Source organism: Aethalodelphis obliquidens, unplaced genomic scaffold, assembly GCF_003676395.1.
Source record: "Aethalodelphis obliquidens isolate GAN/ISIS:26980383/991018 unplaced genomic scaffold, ASM367639v1 scaffold2, whole genome shotgun sequence".
In the NCBI taxonomy this organism is placed as follows: Eukaryota; Metazoa; Chordata; class Mammalia; order Artiodactyla; family Delphinidae; genus Aethalodelphis; species Aethalodelphis obliquidens.
Genome location: NW_020837946.1, coordinates 38962626 through 38988638, shown reverse-complemented (window position 1 = coordinate 38988638; position 26013 = coordinate 38962626). Strand labels below are relative to the sequence as shown.

The window sequence follows — 26013 nt, the reverse complement described above, 5'->3', positions numbered from 1 at the left end:
AAGGTACATAAAAGATCCTAAAAATAAGATCAAGAGGAAATATTTTAATTTGTAAATGAAGGCAAGTAACCGCCTCACTATGTTTTCCAATCCCTGTTTAATCAATCCCAGCAATTAAAAATAATGAAGCAATAAGACATTCTAGGGATCTAAAGGATTTCAATACTGAATCATAAAATAGTTTCCTCTCCACGGTGGTTGATTTATGACTTCTACTATAACTAGTTATTAGTGTACATAAATTATTATTTATGTCATTTGTGATATTTTCATAAATTTTAATGAAAAGTAAAAAAGGTTTTCCATGTGATTAAAAATTTTTTTGGTAACGCAGCTTTGGGATTTATTTTCTTTTATATGTCATTCTTTTTCACATATATTTAAAAGTTAAATAATAGTACTAATAGTTAACTCTCATAACACTATTGCTGGGCCTTACTGTAAGCATTTTACATAGATTATTTAGTCTTCACATCACTCTATGAGATAGACATTTATTATTCCCATTTTATAGACTAGGGAACTGAGGCACAGAGAGGTTAAATAACATGGCCAAAGTCACACAACTGGCAAGTGACAGAGCTGGGATTTGAACCAAGGGAGTCTGGCTCTAGAATCCATGCTCTTAACTACTAGCAGATACTGCCTCTCCTAATAGGTGAACACATGACCCAAGTTTTAGGTGTTTAGAAAACATGTTTATTTTAATTAACTGAAAACAGTCGCTAAGAATGTTCATATTTTAACACCGTGTCTTTCAAACTAAGCTCAAGGGTCACCCCACCTTCCTCCAGTCTTCCTGACTTCCCTAAAGGTCCAGTCTAAAGTGTGTCCCCTATGTCTTCTGAGTTCCTCTATGTCTTCCTAGTCATAAATACTGTCACTTGACATACAGCTTATTTACAGTGTAAGCCTCTCGAGAGCAGGGACCATGAGTATTCACCTTGGAGGGTAGGAATTATGTCATCTTAGTGCCTCCTCTGTCTCTACAGAGAGATGCCCATGTTAATTTAAATATTTCTAATAAAGGACAGTATTTGGACCCTCTGGATAAATCTTACCTCTATATGTTTCTTTCAAAATCTGAATATTTCTTAATGTTCCCTCCTCCTAGCTTCTATAAATGAAAACTATACTTCCCTTCCTCATTCACTCATTCTAAAAACATTTATCAAACATTTATCAAGTGCCAACCAGGGCTAAGAATTGGGAATAAAAAATGGACTAACCTCCAGAAGCTTGGTTACAAGTCAACGTCTCAAGTCATTTTATGAACTAACTTTACTTTTTATTTATTTATTTATTTTGCGGTACGCGGGCCTCTCACTGCTGTGGCCTCCCCCATTGCGGAGTACAGACTCCGGACGCACAGGCTCAGCGGCCATGGCTCATGGGCCCAGCCGCTCCGCGGCACGTGGGATATTCCCGGACCGGGGCACGAACCTGTGTCCCCTGCATCGGCAGGCGGACTCGCAACCACTGTGCCACCAGGGAAGCCCTAACTTTACTTTTTAAAGGAATTTTTAGTATTTTAAAAGAACGAGTGATCTAAAACAGTTCCTTTAAGTAACTATATAAAATCAGATAGCAGCAACCTTATTCTGAGAAAGAAGAATGGAGTTCTGTTCCTGAATTCCCATTCTAAGAATTAGCATATTATCATTTATTACAAAGGAAAAATGTGCATATATGTCATCTATTTTTAACAATGCAAATCTAAGAATAATATCACTTGCAGAAATTAGATGCTCATGGTCTTTTTTCACTGCATACTGAAGGCTCCTTTACTACTTGCATGCACGTACAAAAGCAACATTTGGAAATTATTATAGCAATTTCAGGAAATGCCAAACAAGGACAAAATCCATTTTACTTAGGAAGACCTGTTTTTCTCATGGCTCAGGAGGAAAATTCAGCCATTAATTGTAAAATCTGGTAAAGAAACATTTGTTTTAGATACTGGCCTTTACTGAAGTTTCAGGAAGATAATGAGGATTTCTTAGCTTGGTAGTAATATAGAAGCGGAAGTCTGGTGAATACTCAATGGTAGAGTCCCCAAGTCGGATACAGGTACTCCCACCCTGCTTAAAGGTCTGTTTTAGTAGAAGAGGTTCCAGGATTGGATCTAGTTCTTCTCCAACATTTTCTAGCAACACTGGAATAAAGTCAGAAAAATATTTCATGTTATTTTAAATACTGACTGTAAACCTTCAACCCTCCAAATCCTTTCAGCCTTCTAAATTGCTGTTTCTAGTTACGCATAAAACTATTTTTGTCTTCTGAGTATAAAGAAATGATGCCATACCATCATGAAAAATTCCACAAATGACAAATGCCGGAGAGAGTGTGGAGAAAAGGGAACCCTCCTTGTAAACTGGTGCTGCAGCCACTATGGAGAACAGTATGCAGGTTCCTCAAAAAACTAAAAATAGAGTTGCCATATGATCCTGCAATCCCACTCCTGGGCATATATCCAGAGAAAACTCTTAATTTGGAAAGACACATGCACCCCATTGTTCACTACAGCACTATTTACAATAGCCAAGACATGGAAACAACCTAAATTGTCCATCAACAGATGAATGGATAAAGGTGTGGTACATATACACAATGAAATACTACTCAACCATAAAAAGTGAAATGCCACTTGCAGCAACATGCGTAGACCTAGAGATTATCATGCTAAGTGAAGTAAGTCAGAAAGACAAATACCGTATGATATCACTTATATGTGGAATCTAAAATATGACACAAATGAACTTATCTACGAAACAGAAACAGACTCATAGACATAGAGAACAGACTTGTGGTTGCCAGTGGGGAGGTGGGTGGGGAGGGATGGATTGGGAGTTTGGGATTAGCAGATGCAAACTGGTATATATAGAATGGATAAACCACAAGGTCCTACTGCATAGCACAGGGAACCATTATATTCAATATCCTGCGATAAACCATAATGGAAAAGAACGTGAAAAAGAATGTGTGTAGATATATATCTGAATCACCTGGCTGTATAGTAGAAATTAACACAACCTTGTAAATCAACCATACTTCAATAAAATAAATTTTAAAAATAAATAAATAAAATAAAATGGGTAATTGCCAAAAGAAATAATTTTAAAAAGAAATGATGCCATAAAAATAAATGGATGTATGTGGAAAGGGCTTCATTGGTGGGGCTATCTGGTCATCCTGCCTGCTTCCATAGTCTTAGTCAGAGTGCTACTCAGGACTCCCCCGCTCCCGGCTCTGGGATTCACTATATGCCTAAGTATGATGGCAGTGAGGTATAAGACACCAGAGAAAAAGCATTTCTAGTTGTAGTTATTTAAATGGTTATTATATTTTTTAATTACAAAAGTAACTCACACTTACTGTAGAACATGTGGAAAATATAGAGAAAAAATAAAGAAGTGTTGAATTAATTAAACAAGGAGGCCATTAGACTGAGACAGCTGTAAGGTGTGGTAGCTTACATAAGTAAACCAAAATTTAAGCCTCAAGATTATGAAATCAAAACTCGAAGGACAACCAATCACAAGCAGCCAAACAGGCTTTAAACTGTAGTCAAATAGTTTCCTTTCTTTGCTTCCTTACTTTTTCTGTACAGTATACATCTTTCCCCAGCTCCTGTCGGAGGGACGCTCCTTATCACTTTTGGTTTGGCACCGCCTGGTTTAAATGGATTTTTGCTCAAACTCTCAAAATTTTTGATATGCCTCACTTTCAACAGATGAAACTGAAAAACAACCTCTAGTCATATTTTCTTAATCTTTCCCTCCCCAAAATATTTTACATAATTTATTCATAGTATATATAACTTGATAGAAAAATGACATAAAACTACATATGAATTTAAATATCTTTCTTTTCAGTATTTTTTATTATTTTTTTTGCAGTACACGGGCCTCTCACTGTTGTGGCCTCTCCCGTTGTGGAGCACAGGCTCCGGATGCGCAGACTCAGCGGCCATGGCTCACGGGCCTAGCCGCTCCGCGGCATGTGGGATCTTCCCGGACCAGGGCATGAACCCGTGTCCCCTGCGTCAGCTGGCGGACTCTCAACCACTGCGCCACCCAGGAAGCCCAGTATTTTTTATTTATCTTTTTCTATACACAGTTGAGACTAAACAATATATCTAATTTCATATCCTAATTATTTTGTTTGACATTATAGCATAAATATTTTCCCATGTTACTAAAAAAAAACAATAAACATGCTTTTAATTACTGCATAATAGTCTATAATATTAATGTTCTCTCATTTTTAACCAATACTCCATTATTAGATATTTGGATTGTTTCCTGTTCTCAAGATTATAGGTAGCACTGTCTACAAAATCTTTGTGTTATACAGTATTTTCTTATGATAGCATTCTAGAAAGGGAATCCCAGATCAAAGACCAGTGACATTGCTAAGGTACTTGATACATTTGCCAAATTGAAGTCTTACATTTTGGTGTTTGGGGTGCTACCATAGCCAAACTCGAATCATGGCATTTTGTAGGAGTCCCTCAAGGGACGGGATGTGCCCTCTGGATGGGAAATCAGCAGCTCAGGGCATTGGGATGATAGGTATTTGGATCTCTGTTGCAGCACTTCTTCCCACAGGTTACTCCTGGCTAAATAAAGTCCTAAAATTGTCTTGTCAATTTCCTTCACTGCTGAGACTTTAACAAAAACAGGTATGTCAGATGATTTTTAAATTCATTATAATTTTCTGCTTGAATAAAATGATTATTTTTCATGGGTAAATAATATGAGTGCATCATAGTATATTAAATACATTAATCTATTATTTAGATTGTTCCCATTTTTCCAACTGTTAATACTGCAGTGAACATCTTTTTGAATAAACCCCTGTGTTCATCTCTGATCACTTAACCAGGCTGGAGTCCTAGAAGTGCAATTAATGGTCAACAGTTACAAACATTTTAAAGGTTTTTTTATATTGCCAAATTACTTTCCTGAAAGGCTGTAGAGGTTTCAGAGTTGCAATAAGCACTCACTCTGCTGTTTTTAAACCTGTTTTTATATAATATCACTGTACTTACGAACACTAGGCGTCATGTTGGCATTTTATTTTGTCATTATCCTCACAACTTTAAAAAGCATCAGGGGACTTCCCTGGTGGTGCAGTGGTTAAGAATCCACCTGCCAATGCAGGGGACATGGGATTGAGCCCTGGTCTGAGAAGATCCCACATGTAGCGAAGCAACTAAGCCCGTGCGCCACAACTACTGAGCCTGCGCTCTAGAGCCCGTGTGCCACAGCTACTGAGCCCACATGCCATAACTACTGAAGCCCGCGCACCTAGAGCCCGTGCTCTGCAACAGGAGAAGCCTCTGTAGTGAGAAGCCTGTGCACAGCAATGAAGAGTAGCCCCTGCTCTCCGCAATTAGTGAAAGTCCGCACGTAGCAACGAAGACCCAACACAGCCAAAAATAAAAGAATAAATTAATTAATTTAAAAAATCTATCAAATATTATTACCCCAGTTTTACAGATGAGGAAACTGAAGCAAGGTGACTGTAGTAAAATTTTCAGTTAAATCATCTCGTGAATGACAAAGCAGGAACTCGAACTAAGCAATCTGGCTCCTTACACAGCTCTCTTAACCACTGTGTGATACTGCCAGCATTAAATGTTATATTCATGACTTTTACAATTTGATAGGTAAAAAATATTGTTAAAATCTGTATTTTGGGCTTGATGTTTTAGGTGCTCTTTGGCTAATTATACTTTTTCTTCTAGAAACTGTATGCTAAAATATTTGCCCATTTTCCTATCGTGGGGCATGTTTTCACCATTAGGTTCAGCGGCAAGTGATTAAAAAACCCCAAATAACAGTGACACGAACAAGAAGGAATTTATATCTCACGTAAAGAGGAGCCTGAGGTAATCTGTCCAAGACTGGAAGGACAGTGTGTCTAAACTGTCAGAGATCCAAGTTCCTGCCATCTTGCTGCTTCACCATTTTTGGCATACAGCTTTACCTCTTTGGCCAAAAGAGCCTTTCAGAGAACATGCACATTGCAGCCATCAGAAAAAGAAAGAAGAAACAGAAAAGGAAGAAGTATCCTTTAGGGATACTTTCTGGGGATCACAAATGGCACTTCCACTTACATCTTGATGGCCGGACCACAGTCACATGATGACAGAAGTTAGGAAATGTATTCCTTTACTCTGAATTCAATGTGCCCAGGTAAACACAGGGGGTGCTAATAGTAAGGAGATGAGAACAGTTATTAGGGAACACTGGGCACCAACTGTCACAATGTGCTAGTTTTTTAAACTTTATTTGTATTTTTTTAATATTGTTGATATTCTCTCTTAAGTTTCTTTTATATAATGTTTCTTGGATTAAATTATAAATTTGTAGAGTCAAATCTATTATTCTTTTCCTTTTGTATCTTTTTCCATTGTGTATTTTCTTAGAAAGTTCTTTCCCATCAAAGACAACTTATTCCCCTATGTTTTCTTTTAGCATTTATGTCTCCTCTTTTTTCTTTCATATTTAACTCTTTAATTCATCTGGAGCACATTTTGATGTAAGATGAGATTATGACTTGATATGTTTTTTCACAAAACCAATTTTTGCAGCACCATTTGCTGAATGAACTATCATTTTCCATTGTTTTATAACGCTTACCTTCTAATGCATTAAAGGCTTACATGTATCAATATTAGAGTTTATTCCAGAACAGTTAATTCCAAATTTACTCTTCTTCTGAATTTTTATTGCCTCTGTACTTTCTTCTAGGCTAACTTTAGAAGTAATAACTAGTATTATTTCTAAAACGTTTATTTCTGAAAGTGTTGATATCTTCACAACATTTAGTTTTCCTATCAGTGAAAAAATGATGTCTTAATCAAGTCTTTTTTGTGTGTGTGAAATTTTCTCATTTTTTTCACTATGCATTGTTAAAGTCATTCTAAGTTTTTGTTTTAGATAGCTTTTCAGTTAATTCTTTTTGGTTTTCTAGATGAAATATATTATCTACAAGTATGATAATATTGTTTCCTCTTTACAAATATTATAGCACCCTCATTGAAAAGAACTTTCCTAATAATGTTAAACAATAATAGTGATAATAGATATCAATTTCTCATTTTTATTTTTACATGATCAGACTTTTAAAATCTATTAATTTGCTAGAGTGTTATGGACTGAAATTCTGTTTATGAAATATTATAACATATAAGTTTTGTTTAATTGCCTCAACTTTTATTAACAATTTCTGCATAAAATCTAATATTTAAATTATTCTTTACTAAAAAATGATATACAATTTCATCCCTTATTCTCCCTAAATTGTTTTAGTTTCACAACGAATTAAGAATGTCTACATTAATATGTATAAATGTCTTTTCTCAAAGCTAAAATATACACTATAAAACTTAAGTATTACAGACTTGATTCTTTTCCCTAAAAGTGAAAATTTATTTCCTCACCAGTAGAATAAAGTCTTAAGCCTGTTAGGAAAGATTTCTATAGCATCCAGATTTCAAAGAAATATGTTCTCAGCATTGAGTATTTACTGTATTATAAGCCTTACTGGAAAAGCAAAAGTATTCTAAGCTTGAAAACAGAAAAAAGCAAAAACAAAAAAACCCAAAATCCATATATACATGAATTACCCAGAATGCTCTCCTTAATTTATTGACCCTAACTTTTGATTTCTTTTACTTTTAATTAAATCAAAGTATGTTTCATGTTAAAATACAGGAGAAAATTTATGAGACAGCCTTCTCTTCATATTTCTATCATCAAAGTTAACAGTATGCTGGTTTATGTAAAAACCTCCTTTCTCATTCCCAAAAGCCAGCCCATCACAGTATTTGCAAACCTTGTGGGAAGCCAAGACTGGGAATCCAAACACATGGCTGCTAATGCCTTTGAGTAAGGCAGATCATCTTGCTCAAAGCAGTTGTTCTTAGCAACAAAGAGAAACAAGTATTCTTTTCATATTTCTTTTGCATTTAGGACATTAACTGATATCAGTTTTTTAATTATGAATTATCTACATTATCCTATGTTAGACTTCAGATTAATAGGAAAAAATCTGCATAGTATGTTCAGCTGTGCAGCATATTGTATTCAAAGTAGATTAATCAATTACTGGGTACCCTCAAAGAGCTGGAGTTGAGAAACATTTATGTACACAATAGAAATCTGTAAAAACCATAGAAACCTGTACAAGCTTCAGTGCTGGCAGTTCATCGGAGAGGTTAAGAGAGATGTCACAGAAAAAGGTGTTTGAGCCTCATCTTAAAGGGTGAAATTTAAAGTAATTCACCAAATGGATGGAAGAGCACAGACGAAAGCTAAGAGATGAGAAACAACCCCATGTTGTTATATGTACTGCCTGCCCCCGTGTATCCTGTACTCCCATCTAATCCTCACCCCACGTGTAATCTCTGTCTTGCTCTTTAAACCAATAAGCTCCAAGACAGCAGAGATCAAGTCTGTCTGTGCGTGCTCTGTTTTCAGTGGCACATGCTAGTTGCAAAATAAATATTTGTTACGTGAATGAATAATGAACAAAGAAATGAGCAAATGAAAGAAACATTGAGCTAGAAGTAGTTTCGCCTCCCTGATACGTTATATGCAAGGGCGGAAGAAAAGAAAGTGCTAGGAGATAAGATAAAAATAAGGAAGGCTCAGATAATGCTGGGTTTTGCTCTAAATGCAAAGAGTTTTTTTTCATGGAGTTAATGGAAAGCCATTAAAAGCTCCTCTAGGGCTTCCCTGGTGGCGCAGTGGTTGAGAATCTGCCTGCCAATGCAGGGGACACGGGTTCGAACCTTGGTCTGGGAGGATCCCACATGCCGCGGAGCAACTAGGCCCGTGAGCCACAACTACTGAGCCTGCGCGTCTGGAGCCTGTGCTCCACAACAAGAGAGGCCGCAATAGTGAGAGGACTGCGCACCGCGATGAAGAGTGGCCCCCATTTGCCGCAATTAGAGAAAGCCCTCGCACAGAAACGAAGACCCAACACAGTCATAAATAAATAAATAAAAAAAAAAAAAAAAAAAAAAAAGCTCCTCTATACAAGTTGATTTCTTTTTAAAAATTAAAAAAATATTCTTGTATTCTTCCAGTTTTATTGAGGTGTGAACAAATTGCCTTATCAGCAATATTAACATGAATAACATCCTATGCCCACCTTATCCACTGGTGTAGCTAATACAGATGTACCTCTGTTTTCTAGAACATTGGCTTTCAAACATTTTTTTTTAAGCAGCAGGATACTTTTTTCACAGAGGATTTTATCTTTAAACTCAATATAAACAACAAAAAAAGGGAGGCCTGCTCTGGTTGAACCCGAGGCAGGTGGGTGAAGCCAAAACCTCTGCCTTCTCTACCCAGGCTGCCTGCGAGGGATGAGAGATCAGAAGCCACTGTCCTGGAATAAGTCAAAATCTAAGGAGAACTTCTTAAATGGAAGAGTCTTTAACTGCTTATGTTTTAAAACTGTAACAGTAGCTGATCCTTTTACTTGAAGATTAAATATAAAAATAGTTACAAAATCTGCCATCTGTTTCTCTCTCTATCATAGATTTAAAACTTTTCACTTCTCTCTGATGATTAATGTTAGAAGGCATTGTGAATTATCATTATCCATTTTTAAAGTTATTTCATTCCAAAAAGTAGGTTAAAGCAACTGTGAGTGACACAGTAAACAATGAACAAAGGCAGAAGACTTGGGGACTAGTTTTAAGACTCCCCTTAACTAGAGATACAGTCTTAGTTAAGCCACGTAACTAACATTCTCTGTCACCCTACCTTATTAATAAAATGTAGTGGTTATTAGAATTACTATTGGATTTCAGATTTTTATGGCCACAACTCCAAGTAAGAAATACATTTTAAATCTTTATCAACTACACACATATGCATAAAACTTCTAAAATTTCATGAAGTAATGCTTACCTTTACTCCATGCTATGCAGCTTTATATGTTCTATTCCACTGCGTTTCATTTAAAAACGCTGGTCATGACCCATTATGTGGGTTCTCTCTCCCACAGTTGTGACCCATAGTTTGAAAAACACTGGACAGATTGTATGGCCCTTTCCTCTCTAAAATGATGCAGTACTAACATCAATATATGTGACTGTGATCACACAGATCTTCAAAATGTCAAGCACATGGTAGATGCTCAATTATTACTTGTTTTTACTGTGTCAAGGAAATTCTTTGAATATTTAAGTTAAATTAAGTAATTTTAATTGAAGTATTTAAGGTGCCAATCCCTTCAAGAAATTTTCCCTTACATAGAACAGTATGGAGGTTCCTTAAAAAACTAAATATAGAACTACCATACCAACAGCAATCCCACTCCTGGGCATATATCTGGAAAAACCATGTTTCGAAAAGGTATATGCACCCCAATGTTCATTGCAGCACTATTTATAATAGCCAAGACATGGAAGCGACCTAAATGTCTATCAACAGAGGAAGAGATAAAGATGATGTGGTACATATATAAAATAGAATATTACTCAGCCATAAAAAAGAATGAAATAATGCCATTTGCAGCAATATGGATACCTAGAGATTATCATATTAAGTGAAGTAAGTCAGAGAAAGACAAATATCATATCACTTATACATGTAATCTAACAAAATATGATACAAATGAACTTTTTTACAAAACAGAAACAGACTCACAGACATACAAAACAACCTTCTGGTTACCAAAGGGGAAATGTGAGGGGAAGTGATAAATTTGGAGATTGGGATTAATATATACACACTACTATATATAAAAGAGATAACTAAATGTAGCACAGGGAACTCTACTCAATATTCTGTAATAACCTATATGGGAAGAGAATCAAAAAAAGAATGGATGTATATATATATGTATAACTGATTCACTTTGCTGTACACCTGACACTAACACAACATTGTAAATCAACTATATGTCAATAAAAATTAAAAGAAAAATCTTCCCTGATTGCTCTAAATATTCATAGCTCACATCTGTGTCTTTCTTATTATACAAAATAATTATGTATGATTCTAATATAATTAAGAGATAATAAAAAAGAGATAATATACATAAACCACACAGTAAATCCCCAAACAAAAAATATAAATTGAGCTTATCAGACACTGTCGTAAGTACCCAAATTACAGTAACTCATTTCTTCCTCACACTATATGGTCAAAGTATAAATGGGGAAACAGAGTCTCAGAAAGGTCACTGCAACCAAGTACTAAGTAACAGAGGCAGGTACTCTGATTCCAGAAGTGCACAGTGGTCCTAAGAAGGGTTAGTTCTATTTTTATAACAGTTACATATATTGTCTGATCCTGCCCATTTAACAAGCAAGATATTTGATAGTAGAGAGCAGTTTGTCCCTTTTTTTGGTAACTCCATATCATTATACTATACTCCAAGAACACCAGTTGGATGAATGAAATACTATTTGTGTGTCTGTGTGTCCATATATATAAACACAACATTTTGTAGGTAGACATAGTTTTTTTCATTTCATGCTCACCCAAACCAAGCCTAAAATTGTAATTAATATTTTAAAGGCTAACTCATTATTAATATGCAAAAATAAACTGTCTGTAAGTCTATTTGGTATATCTCTTTTGATTCTTCCATGTAACACTCATTCTATTAGCAACTGGGATTTGCCAAACTTGTCCTGGGGCTAAATATATTGTCCTTTCATAATGTTGGCAATTTACTTGGTTAAGTAAATAGTCAAAATTTGATAGGTAACATGAATTTAAAATGTGACTAATAAGCCCAACATACTTAAATCATAAGCATTTTGGTTTTTGTTTTGACAAATGTGACCTGTGCATAGAGCTTCACTGAAAAATTCTCATCATGTTCTTAATCTCTCCATTGTAAATGGCAGGTAATAGCCACGTAAAATGTGCACTCACTTCTCTGCCACTTTTGTAGGATAAGTCGAGAGAAGAACAAAGAGATAATTGGACTAATATTGTGTTAAAATACTTTTGGCATATCAAGTGGCCCTTTTAATTGCAGAAGTGGAGCTATAATGAGAACTAAAGAATGGCAAACAACAGACAAAAATTAAAACAGCTAAATTAGAAGATGTATCCCAAATGAATCTTGAGACAAAGAAAGCATCCTAACCTGTTAGAACTATAATCTCTAAAGTTCTCACTTGATTCATTGCCAATAAATAACGAAAGATATTAACAAAGTAATCATTTAAGATGAGTCTGACACAAATATCTTCAAAAGAAAAAAAAAAAAGCCCTACATCATTTTGGGTTAATTGTGCCCTCTCCAGGCAATTCTGTAATGTATGCTTGTTATTCAAGTACATACCAGGGGTGCCAAACTGGATGCAATTTTCCAGAGTCCTGGCATAGTCAGGGTCACTTAATTTAATTAGGTGAAGACTATTGGTTTTTTCCATGTTCTTGATCCATTTATTAGCCTGACCTTGAGGATCTATCATCAGAGGCCACCTTCTTGCGTTCCTGAAAGGGAAAGAAAGACAATGCTGGTCAAGCCATGATCTGTCTCTCTGCTATTTAAGAGGCATGCATCACTTTCTTACAGTTTAAACTTTATAGTATTATTTTACTTTTTAGCTTGTTTTGAGAAACTGTGTTCTTGAAGCAGAAACATTTAAATTGAGAAGGCTACTAGAACAGCAACTACAAAAGCCATCTGGCAAACTTAACACAAGTTCTTTTACTCCTTTAGAAAATTACAATTCTCTAAATGTTAAATTATATTTTTGAAAATGTTTGCTGCTCTTGCTAATTAAGTCACAATGATAACCATCAAGAGTACTAGAAATCAGGAAACTCCAATTCTTCACTAGGCCCTGCCATTAATTAATTCTATGACCTTGGGCAAGCCACTTCATTTCCTCAACTTCTGTCTGCTGTCATTTCCACAAGAGGGAAAGAGAAAGGATGGAGACATCACATCTCTATTTGAAATCTAGACCATTAAAGATATAGTGGTCTAAAATAACGGTGAGAAGCAAAATTTTATATCATCTAATCTTCATAATAGCCATCGATCCTTAAGTGTTAACACAATTGTTGACCCAGTAATTGTTTCAAATAGCTGTATATTTAATGTCACACATGCAGTTCACTACATACTTGCCTAGAGTTTGCGAGCTTCTTATGAACAGAAATATATTCTATGAAAGTCAGGGTTTTTGCAGTATGAGAGAGCTCATACTTATTGCTTTATTCTCACTCCCATCTCCCTTTTAGGATAAGAACAAGAACAGTGAACCAAGTTCAAGACCAAGGCGCCCAGTTTACTGCCCAGGGAGTTGTTGGGTCACAAAGAGTTAACCAGTATCTGCCATCACGACATGGTATCCAACCACAGAGCTTTCTATCTGCTGTGAAATGTAATCAGCATTAAGATCACTGTTCTTTTCCTTCCTCTCAGAAGTTTCAGTAAACACAAGTCATAATTTTGGCCAGTTTCCTAAAGATACTGTCATACTCTTCCAAAAGTGAGCACAGCAAATTCATGCCGAGCATCAGAAGAACAGGAGGAGAAAATAAAAGGTGACTGGGGCAAAAAAAAAAAAAAAAAAAAAAAAGCTGGGGATGAATCAGGATAATCTATTCAATTCCATCTCATTACAACACAAATTTAGTATTTCATCGGATCATTTGTCCCACATGAAAGGAACCACCGTCCTCCAATATAAGCATTACATAATGTATTAGTGAGCTTGGGCTGCCATAACAAACCACCACAGACTGTCAAACAGCAGAAATTTGTCTTCTAACAATTCTGGAGGCTGGAAGTTCAATATCAAGGTGCTGGCAGAGGTCTCCCTTCTTGGCTTGCGGACAACACAGCCCTCTTGTGCCCTCAAGTGGCCTTTGCTCTGTACGCAGATCCCTAGTGTCTCTTCCTTTTCTTACAAGGACACCAGTCCTACTGGATGAGGGCTCTACCCTTATGACCTCATTTAACCTTAATTACCTCCTTGAGGCCCTGTCTCCAGATATAATCACACAGTGGGTTATATCTTCAACATATGATTTTGTAGGGGGTGGGGGGACAGAATTCATTTTATAATATTAATTATATTTAGGAAGAAATGAGACTAATAAAAAGGGAACCATATCCATAAGAAACTAAAGGGAGTAAGAGGGAAATGAGAAACAAAACTTATATGTAAAAGTTTCATTCTGTTACATTTTGGAAATATTTTTAAGGTTGGAGGATTATGTGAGCTTTAGACAGCATTTATGCTTTCCTAAAGAAACTGAAATGACTCACTCTTCTTTCTGTTGCTTCCACAATATTTTAGCCACAATACCCCTGTTCATGCTGTTTCTTTGTCCAAAATGCACTTCTTCCCCATCCTTTCATGTTCAAGTACTACTCACATTTCAAGTTCAATTCAAATCTATGCAGTTCACAAAGCCTGTCTTGATCTCTTTTCTCACTGAACTTCTTTAGCCATTCATCCATATTATATTTATGGTGCTTTCATATAATGATAATATTCTATTACGGTAATTCTATAATTTATTAGCTGCATCACCCAACTAAATTGTATATTCTTTGAGGGACGGGTCCATGCTGATTCTTCTTTTTCCTCTTTTCCTAGATCAAATAAAGCTTGCATACGACGATCCACTGAAGTGGGAACAGCAGAAAGAACATCTGACAAACACCATACAAGTTAACTCATTCTAAAAATGGATATTTTATAAGAGATTATCCCCGCATAGAGAAGACTGGTCCAAAGAACACCATCTCAAAATTAGAGGAAAGGACTTCTGGTGTTGACCAAACTGGGTAAAATCCACTATAGCCTACCTTTGTCACTGATTACAATGAAAACTTTAGGATAAAATACAAAAATCAACTACTTGCAGATTCTAAAAAGTAAGTAATAAGAAGTGAATGGGAAAAAAGTTACAACTTGAGTAATGACCAGTAAGCAGGTGGTGACTTTCTTGTGTGTGTGCGCATGTGTGTTTTCTCCTTATCTTCTGGCTTTGGTCTGAGAACAGGCCTAATGGGGGGAACTGTGCAGCAGGCACAGGTAGCAAAAACTCAAAGTAGAAGATGGAGAAAATGATCATGTGTGAGCCAGAGAGTGGGGGTGGGGGGAATCTCTCTGTTCTCTCTTCTGTCCCTACCCCCAGGTCAACCCAGCCAGAACTATATTACCATGGCAGAGCAGTGGTAATTCAGTCACCTAAAACACTGAGTGAAAATCCATCTCTCTGTATAGAAGAGCTGGGAAAAGGGGCCTCTGTTGTGCATAGAGTCTGAGGGGTGTCATAATCTGCTCAGGGTGCTATAACAGGATTCAGTCCAAAATTACTTGATATACAAAGAACCAGAATGTGACTAATTCTTAAAGAAAAAGTAAGATGTTAGATTTACTAGAAAAATACCTTTAAGCAGTTATTATAACAACTCTTTATTTGGTAACAGTGAATATTTTTTGAAATAAATGGAAAGAGAGGTGTTATCAACAGAGAAATAGAAAGTTTAACAAGAACCAAATGAAAATTTTAGAACTGAAAAATATGATACCTGAAATTAAAACTTTACTGTAAGGACTCAACAACAGAAAGGAGACAACAGAGGAAACAATCAGTGAACTTGATGACCCGTGAAAAAAATAATCCAATTTGAATAATAAAGAGAAAAAAAGATTGGAAAAAAAAAAGAACAGGGTCTCAAAGACCTGTGAGAAAATATTAAAAGGTTTAACATTCATGTCACTGGGGCCCAGAAAGAAGGAGAAAGAGATTGGTGTAGAAAAGATATTTGAAAAAATAGTTGAAACTTTCCCAAATTCAGTGAAACACATAAATTTACAGCTTCACAAAACTCAATCCTTAAAAAGGAGAAAACAAAAAAACCCCACCCACACCCAACCTCATTATAATCAAACTGCTGAAAACCAAAGAAAAAAATTTTTTTTTTTTTTTTTTTTTTTTGCAGGCCTCTCACTGTTGTGGCCTCTCCCGTTGTGGAGCACAGGCTTCGGACACGCAGGCTCAGCGGCCATGGCTCACGGGCCCAGCTGCTCCGCGGCATGTGGGATCTTCCCGGACCGGGCACGAACCCATGTCCCCTGCATTGGCAGGCGGACTCTTAACCACTGCGCCACCAGGAAAACCCAGAAAAAATATTTTGAAAAAATATTTTTAAAAAAGCAGCAGAGAAAAACGATATATTACATTTGGATGAAAATTATTCAAAAGACTGCAGATTTTACATCAGAAATCATGGAGCCAGAACAGAGTAGAAATGTCAACCCAGAATTCTACGTCCACCAAACATATCCTTCAAGAATAAAGGCAAAATAAAAAGTATTCTCAAATGAAGGAAACTAGAAAATTATTTGCCAGCAAATCTGCTCTAAACAGATGCTAAAGTTCTTCACCCTTAAGGGAAATGATGCCACAGTGAACTTTAGAAATAAAAGAAGATCAAAAAATGATAAATATAATAGGCTATTTCCTCCCTCTTAAGTTCTTTAAAGCATACACAAATACTAAGACAAAATATTAACCTTGTGTGTCTGGGGGGCAGAGTTTCAATGTATGCAGACATAATATATATGACTTTGATAATATAATCAGAGGAGGGTATGGGGACTTGCATGGTTACAAGTCTTCTACATTTTAACTGAAGTGGTAAACTATCTCTAGGTAGATTGTGAAAAATTGTACTAAAAAATAATCCAAAGTATTATAGTAAAAAATAGATAAATTGGGCTTCCCTGGTGGCGCAGTGGTTGAGAGTCTGCCTGCTGATGCAGGGGACACGGGTTCGTGCCCCGGTCCGTGAAGATTCCACATGCGGCGAAGCGGCTGGGCCCGTGAGCCATGGCCGCTGAGCCTGCGCGTCCGGAGCCTGTGCTCCGCAACGGGAGAGGCCACAACAGTGAGAGACCCGCGTACCGCAAAAAAAAATAAATAAAAAAAAATAGATAAATTAAAGTGTGATACTAAAAATGATGGATTATTCAAATAATCTAAAAGAATAAGAAATGAGGAACAGGGCAACAAAAACCAAATGTAAAAACAGAAAAATAATAAAATGTCAGATCTAATTTCAATGATATCAACCATATCAAGTATAAAGTTGTCTAAATTTACTAATTGAAGGAGAGAGATCGTCAGACTAGAAAAATACAAGGTCAAACTGTATGCTATCCACAAGGTACCCACTTCAAATATAACAACATATTTATATTAAAAGTAAAATGATGGTAAAAGATACCAGGCAAACACTAATCAAAAGAAAGCTGGACTGACTATAGTAATATCAGAAAAAAGGAGGTTGCAGAACAAGAAAACTTATCAGGGATAAAGAGGGATAATACATAATGATAAAAGGGTCAGTTCATCAATAATACACGGCAATCTTAAATGCGTATGCATCCAACAAGAGAGCTCCAAAATACAGGAAGCTAAAACTGATAGAAATGAAGAAACAAGTAGATGGAATATTAGCAACGATATGGAAGATATGAACAACACTCTCAAACAACTCAACCTGACATTTAAAGAAGTCTCCATCCCATAATATGTCAATTGCACAGGGAACATTCACATAGACCATATTTATGCCATAAAACAAATTGTAATAAATTTAAAGCACCTGGAATCAGATAATGTATGCTCTCTGAACGTAATGGAATTAAGTTAAAAATTAAAAAACAAATAACAAAAACAAATATCCAAATTCTCAAGTATTTGGAAATCAAACAATACATTTTAAAAATAACCTATGGTTCAAAAAAGAAAAAGTCTCAAGAGAAACCAGAAAATATTTTAAAGGAAATGAAAGTAAAAATACACCATATCAAAATTTGTGCTATGCAGCTAAAGCAGTACTTAATGGAAAATACATAGCATTAAAATGCATAGATTAGAAAAGAAAAAAAATCTAAAATCAGTAACTTAAGCTTCCCTCTTATATCAGAAAAAGAAGAGCAATTTAGGTCAAAAGCAAGCAAAAGAAAAGAAACAGTTAATATTAAATGAGAAATCAATGAAATTGAAAATCAACCAACCAAACAAAACAAAAACAAAAAAAAATAAAAAAGGAAAAAAGCAATAAAAGGCTTGTTCTTAGATAGGATCTACAAAATTTATCAAACTCTAGCTAAACAAAGAAGGTACAAATTACCAATATAAGGAATGATAAAGAAAATTATCACAGACCCTGCAGACATTAATAGGATGTTAAGGGAATGCTACAAACAACCCTATGTCCATAAATTTGGCAACTTAGTTGAAATGGACCAATTTCTTGAAAGACATAAACTACCAAAACTCACTTGAGAATAAATAGATAACTTGAATGTCCTATAAGTATTTTAAAATTGAATTTATAGATAAGATCTTCCAACAAAGATCAAAGAAGATCTAAATAAATGGAGAGATATACTGTGTTCATGGATTAGAAGACTTACTAAGTTGTCAATTCTTCCCAAATTTTGATCTATAGATTCTGCAGTCCTTATCGAAATCTCAGCAGAATCTTCTGTGGATATTCTAAAATTTATATTGAGAAGTAAAAACTAGACAAAACAATTTTGCAAAAGAAGAAAAAAGTTGGAAGAGAGATACTGTTCAATACCCAGTTAACAACTGCATCAAATTAATTTTCTTCAAACAACACCCTCAAGATAACATCTTTTTGATTCAAAAAGAGGACAATGTTGTGGCTTCAGTCTACAATGTTTGCTTTTGAAGATCATAGCTCCCATAGTTTCTCAAGTCGCAACTGAATTATTATAGCACCCAGCACTCCAAGTTTTGATAGTGTTTGTTCTTTTGCTATTGTTTAGAGAGGATAAATATTGGGTGCTCTTCTGTATTTTTGAAAAATACAGACTTCTAACATGATAATACATGTTCACTGTAGTCTGCATGGAAGGATGGAATTTGGATATATAGCAGTGGAGCATTTCAAACAGTTGTGGTATTTTCCTCTTTACACACACACACACACACACACACATGCACACACAATTAGATAAAAACAGACAAAGAAAGGTGGGTGTTCCTCTCAGTTATTACTGTTGCTGAAATAAACCTGATTTATCTAACTCCTATAAAAATGAAAACTTAAAACATTTTTTAAAAGCAGAGTTATATTAGATATAGGTCTGATCTACTTACCAAGTTGTTAAACAATCCCAATACTTTCCCTGTGAAATGTTTAGATAGAATCCAATTACATTTAATGTTATCACTAGCCCTTGAAATTCTGATTAGCTAAGGAAACATCAAGTGTCAGTAGCTCCAAAAGTTAATTATGTTCTAACTTGTCCAAATTTTACATATTCTTCCAGTTCCCTAAATTACTGACTCTTCCCTCAGCTGAGATAGTATGTGAAAAGCATTTAGCACAGGCTCAGGTCCTTAGTAAGTGCTCCATATTAGGTATTATCATTATCAAGCAAGTATCTCTGGGGAAGGAAGAACACACTAGCAAATAAGTACGATACTTATTTGATACTTCAAAATGATCACCTTAACCTATTTACTGAAACCTCTCAGTATAAGATTACCAAAATCATTGAAAAAAAGCCAAGAATGAAAAATGTTAATATTTCCTACTTTAGTAAGGTTGCTACCATAACTTCTTGCTAATGCTTCAACACTTTTACAAACAAATAGCAAACATTTAGGGGTTATGGCTCATTAAAACCATTTTCTACCTCAATCTCTCCTGAAATGGAAGTTTGTCTTGAAAAAGATCACTGAAAGATATGGAATCTTAAAAGCAGAAATATTCATCAACAGTTCCAGCATTATTGAAATATGACTGGACCCAAAAGAAAGGGTACATTTATTTGCTAGAATATAAGAAGTATATCAGCCTCCGCTGGATAAATGGAGTTATAGGAATACATTATAGATGTCCTCCTAGGTAGAACAAAAGTATATAAATTGCAAATCCAAACAATAAAGACATAACTACTACTATGTGGGACATGACCAAGTATATTCACAATTGTTTGGGAAGATCAAAGCTTTTTTTTCTGAGAGGGAAACAATAGCAACAACAACAACAACAACAAAATTGGACTATTATTTTAGCTGAAGTTAATTGGTCCAGCTGGACAAAAGTAAAAGGTGGACTTTTTTTCTATTGAAATTTTTAAAATAAAATTTTATTATCATTAATTATTATTATTTGTACAATATTATATTTTGACTTCTACAGCACGCCCACCACCGAAGGTTTAGTTTCCATTCATTACCAGATCTTTGATCCCCTTTACCCATTTCAGCCTCCCCCCACACCCCCATCCCCTCCCCTCTGGTAAGTACTACTCTGCTCTCTGTATCTACATGTTTGCTTTGTTTTGTTTTGTTTATTATTTATCTATCTATCTATTTAATATTTCACATTGGAGCGAAAGCATACAGTATTTGTCTTTTTCCATCTGACTTATTTCACTTAGCATAACACCCTCAAGGTCCATCCATGTTGTTACGAGTGGCAAGATTTCAACTTTTTTATGGCTGAGTAGTATTTCATCTCACATATACACCACATCTTTAGCCCTTCATCTGTTGAGAGACATTTGGGTTACTTCCATATTGTTGGATAGTATAAATAATGCTGTGATGAACATAGGGATGCACATATCTTTTCTAATTAGTGTTTTTGTTTTCTTCAGATAAATACCCAGAAGTGGAATGGCTGGATCATATGGTAGTACTCTTCTTACTTTTTTGAGGAATCTCCATACTGTTCTCCATAGTGGCTGTACCAATGTACATTCCCATCAACAATATATAAGGTTTCCAAAAGATAGACTTCTAAACATTCAGAAACCTCCCATATTGTCAACGTCCAATGTGTATTCTCACATTAAACGTCTACGCAAACTGTTTGCCACCTACTTGTTAAGTATTTAAAAAACGAACTAGGTGCCATCCTAAACTTCTTAAAAGGTACTTAAACATCTGTTTTAGTTGCAAACTAATGCACATATTTATCACTTATCTAGATTCTATAATTTTTCTTCTGGATTAATGTAGATTATCAGAGCAAGAGTACCCAGTGCTTAATTTTAGTCCACCAAAGAAAAGCTTGATAATCTCGTCTCCAAATCAACAAAGTAATTAAATGTAAGTTTAGTTCCTGGGAAAGTCTGTTTTTCTGAGTATGATTTGCTTGATTGAAAAATGAGAACTGTGTGACACAGCTTTTCTTTTTTACCTTGGTTATCACAAAGCTGTGAGCTTAATTCAGGACCCAACTGCAAGGATTAGCTTGTCTCAAGTACCTAAGAGTAACTACCTCTTTAATAACCCTAGGTGGTCTTATCAGATTTTATCCTATTTTATGTTATATTCAAACTGCACATGCTTCAAATCCTTTTAGAATAGTTCAGTAAATAAATGCTATAGAAATCCATATGGCAGGATCATTTGCTGAGCAGTAAAGACATTTGTTCACCAGAATTTTAATTTGTAGAATAATTTTCATAAATGTTACAAACAAAAAATTTAATAATATGGCTTTTACACATAGTGGCTAATTCTATTTTTAAAAATTTACATGCCTCAACCATTTTTACTTTAAGTACCATCATATCAATTACTTTTTCAGTAGTAAAGTAACAACTACTCAAAATAGTGATGTAACACAGAACTGAATGTTTCCTGATGGTTTCCCTGTGCTATTTCTAACATGCTAAAACCTCCAAAAAGATTGGTCCAGTGATAGAAGGCCCATAGTAATGTGACCTTGAAAATAACACAATCAATGGTCATCCTCACACTAGGACAGAGTGAAGTCCTTGGCTTCTAGGAGGCAATACCTTGAGGAAAGGTAAGGCTGGATGAGCCTCCAGTATCCTCCCGGCCCAATCTCCATGGGATTTATCTACTAACCAGGAGATTCCAGGAACAGCACCACTCTTTTAAAAGCCCCAATCAGCCCAGGACCCAGAAATGTATCCATATCATTTAAGGTGGTCGCACACCCAGCAGGGAATAAGACATCACCGACACAAACCTATCCCTGCATGTTTCACTAACCTATAATAACAAAACCCTGTGTTTTATGGGAATAAAAAATTTGGACTTCACTTACTTATGGCAGGGTTTTGCTCTATTTGCTAAAAATAGATTAAAAATTAAGCAAAAGTCATCTGGGGTTTTTAGTTTGTTTACTACTGTCTCCAATGCTCAACTACTCTGACATTAATTGGAGAAGGAAGTGATTATCCATATTTAATTTAGCTAATTAGTTAAGTAATACATTTTTCAATACTATAAAAGTTTACTAGCTGTGTTAAAAAGGTACACAGATAAATAAATCCACTGACTGATAGAGATCATTTGTGAGAAATATTTTCCTTACGTTATGATGATCCCGTTATCAATAGAAAATGAGTCAGAAGGTAATCCAGCAATATTCCAGGCTCGAATTGTCACTGCTTCTCCCAGAATACTCATAAGGGAATAATCATCTGAGCAGGGGATACCTCTTCCTTTGCACAAATTTGTCCACTCCTTGATCTGGTTCTTTAAGACACACACAGAAAGATATAAAAATGAGGTTGGAGGTTACCAAATGGATACCTTGTAAACTCCTCAACTACGCTCTGAGTCTACAAAGCATCGTTGAAACTCTACCTCAAAAATGATTTGTGTTCATCATATTTTTCAAAATAAAATCATAATTTAGAAGCTCTACTATGTATTCAAATGAAAAATATATATAATGTTAAGATAAAATTTAGATAGATCACTTACTAGTGAAATCAGAACTTTGTATCTGGAAAAAATAATTGCCAATTATGATTCCAAAGCTTCTGTTGACAAAATACATGGAGATCACCATGTTTTTCTACACATTTTCTTTAAATTATAAATATCAGCACACCTTACTACAATATTGTGGTATAAAAGTAAATCCAATTTGAACCAGTAGGGGACACAGAAAACATTTGTGTCTGGCTCTCACATGTCCTGGGGGAAGGACCAGAGCAGGGTTATTAGGCACCAGTAAGGATCAGGGCACATACTGGAGTTTTGGATACCCCACCTGGGGCACAGTTTGCTAGGATGCTCAGGAACCAGAAGCATACTTCAAGCTTAGGTTCACACTCAGAAAATCAGAAATCAAGGTCCAAATTGAGGTTATAGATCAAAGGGTTCATAAACAGTGAAAGACGTGACTGGAGAGAAAATAGGTTAGAAAAGGGCAAGGAGAAGGTGGATATATGTGGTGTTGATACCAGTCCGTGGGCAAATGAGGATGCCGTGTGTACCAAGTGGAGCTAGCTGAGAGGGCATGGTGGGTACTACCGTCTCCCTCGGGTTCCTGCTGAGTAGGTTGGACCAACATTCCCTTCGGTTTGCACATGAAAGGCTATGACAGTTTGGGGACAGCTGATGATTTTCATGACCTTGATTAGCCGGTTATTCTGTAGAATGCCCCACAGCTGGGTCTGTGTGGTATTCTGTCATGAGTCAATTTAGGTTATGCACCTTTGGCAGGAATATCACAGAAATGATACTGTGTTCTTCTCATTGCATCTCATCAGTGGCACATGATTTCAAACTGTCCATTCATGGATGACATTTTTATTTTGATTAAGGCATTGTCTGCCAGGCTTCTGTCTCATAATTATATGATCTTAGGTATGATTAAAGCTTCCTTGGATGGTGGGCCATAACACAAAGACACTCCCATAGATGAGAGGCAGAACTCTTTGTTACTTACAGCTCCAAATGAGAGAAATTGATACACAGCCTCCTGATACACAGGAGGCTGCACCTGGACACGGAGTAACAGCAAGGAAATGTAGGGGCCAGTTTATAAACATCAAGCAGAGTGGGGTGGAGTTAGCTAGGTTTCCAGGGCTTCCTGATGACTGGGTCCTTTGAATAGTTGAATAGTTCCACAGGCACCGGGAAGAAGGGGCCGTCCTTGGGTGTTAGGTATATGGGGGCCTCTGGAAGTTGGATATGTGCCTATTGTAACCCAGGACTATTAGATCCTGAAAAGGGAAGTGGTTGGCGTGAGGGCTTAGCAAACTGCCCACAGAAGGGAATTCAGAGTTGTTAACCATGATTCCAAACTGAGTTAAGACAGCACACTCAGGAGTACTTAATGACTATCATCTGGGTTTTTACTTGGTTTGGTTGTTGGCACCAGGACAGATGGCACGGCTATGTAGGGTGGAGGAGAAGGCAGCGTTTCCAGTTTGATTCTGGCTCCTAGTACACAGTTCCTATGGGCATGTTTTTGATTTTTCGTTGGCCTGAAGGCTTTTGTGGGGAGGTCTGAAGGTTTTCTCAGATACAGCTTGATGCTGGTATGGGCATCATAGCCAGTGATACGGGGAAGAAGTAGGGAAAATGAAAGCCATAGTTGCTGTGGAATGCTATCTATAGTTGACAGGTGTAGTATGTTATCACAGATGAACTGGCTTAGAAATTTAAGCGGCCAATTATACATCTGCAAGGGTGTAGCAGCAGAGCATAAGTGAAATGAACATGAGGGCCTCTGAACAAGCATCTCAAAATGCAAGCCAAGGATCTTGGCTGGTAATCAGGCGGTAAGATAGTTGGTGGAAATGGAAAACTGACCACTAAGGGTGCCATCTTGGTGAAAGTAACTACCGCCACCAAAGCAGTTTGACTTTGATTATTGGTAGGAAAAGGTCCCTCAGAAAGTTCAAAGTAATTCAACTCCAGGGCTTGTATGTCCTTACAGCTTTGTAGGATTTTGTTTTGGAGATAGGCGTGGGCATTACGATCGAATACTGTGGGCCCAGTTATGCTAGGAGAATGGAAATTTTCTACATTTTATTATGAGGAGTGCCAGAAACTCTACAAAGGGGTTGATGAATAATTGACAACTACTCAGACTCAAGCTTAGAGGGAGGGGATCTAGCTACTTACTGCAGGCTCTTGGTATCCAGAGACTTTGATGTTAGGAAAAAACCAAGATTGTTTTAAAGCCTTTTTGTCTTACTTGGGTTTCCCAGTAGCAGACTCTGACATGAAGATTTATCTGAAATGATTTATTAAGGAAGGGATACTAGGAGAAGCAGTATAACGACCAGGAAAAAGCCAGTAAAAGGTGAGAGATCAGCCAAAGTTCTGCACAGGTGGTTACACCTTATTCCTACAGGGGGTGTAAGTTATTCCTTGCATTTGTTCCAACCACAGGAAGGGAGACAGACCTTCAGGCTCTCACCTCTGTCAGTCTTTCACTGAGGCCAGCCTCAGAGGGCAGTAAATTCCCAGCCAATTTTAGCTCTCCAAGCACTGCGCAAAGTGAGTTCTAAGAACCCAAGGGAAGTCTGCCAAAAAAGCCACAGGTGCTGGTTGTTGGACGTGAACGCACAGGAAACCAGGTGGGGATCTGGGCAGAGCACTGAAGTTGCCACTATTACCCTTGTGCTTAGAATCGAATGGGAAACTTGATGGGGCGTAAACTGCCAGCTGCCCTGACCCAGGAGAAATAGATAAAAGAGACGATTACAGAGCAGGATTCAGAGAATGAATTCAAAGGAAGGAACAATGACGTTAGAGATTAGTTAAGTAAAAGCCTAGGTTGCTACAGTAAAGCAAGGAAGGGATAAAATTGCCTTCAAGTCTTCTCAGATGGGACGGGATAAGGTGTCCTCCTGAATCAGGGGTGGGGACAGTGCACAGAAGTTCACAGAAGGAGTTACGAGCTTTGCTTGGAGCTTGTGTCTAGTTTAGTGTTGCTTTGCTTCTGTCCATAAATTTCAAGGTCTCAGTTCAAGCCTCGATGCTTCCTTGAAGCATTTGTGTAGTGGTCTAACTGGCAGCCCCCATTCTGGTGGAAGCAGCTGACTGGGGAGTCAAGCAAGATGCAGTGCTTTGGAAGCAGTCGTCAGAGAGGGCTGGGTTGGGAGGAGTGGCCCTGGCTGGTGACTTCCAGCATGGCACTGGAATGCTCAACAGGAGCCAGTGCAGACACCCGGGGGTATGTTGGGAACCAACAGAGGAGTGTAGGAGGCTCTGC

General features: G+C 36.6%; 1 protein-coding gene across 1 annotated transcript in view; it reads right to left on the bottom strand.

Moving 5' to 3' along the window:
- The window catches only part of DNAH7 (dynein axonemal heavy chain 7), a 245023-nt gene that overhangs the window by 58260 nt on the left and 160750 nt on the right, over positions 1-26013 (bottom strand). Inside the window, exons 46-48 of the mRNA XM_027125386.1 lie at positions 22366-22529; positions 12331-12485; positions 1965-2155 (exon numbers count right to left, since the gene is read on the bottom strand). Of these exons, the coding sequence (XP_026981187.1) occupies positions 1965-2155; positions 12331-12485; positions 22366-22529 (510 nt within the window). The remainder of the gene's footprint in view (positions 1-1964; positions 2156-12330; positions 12486-22365; positions 22530-26013) is intronic.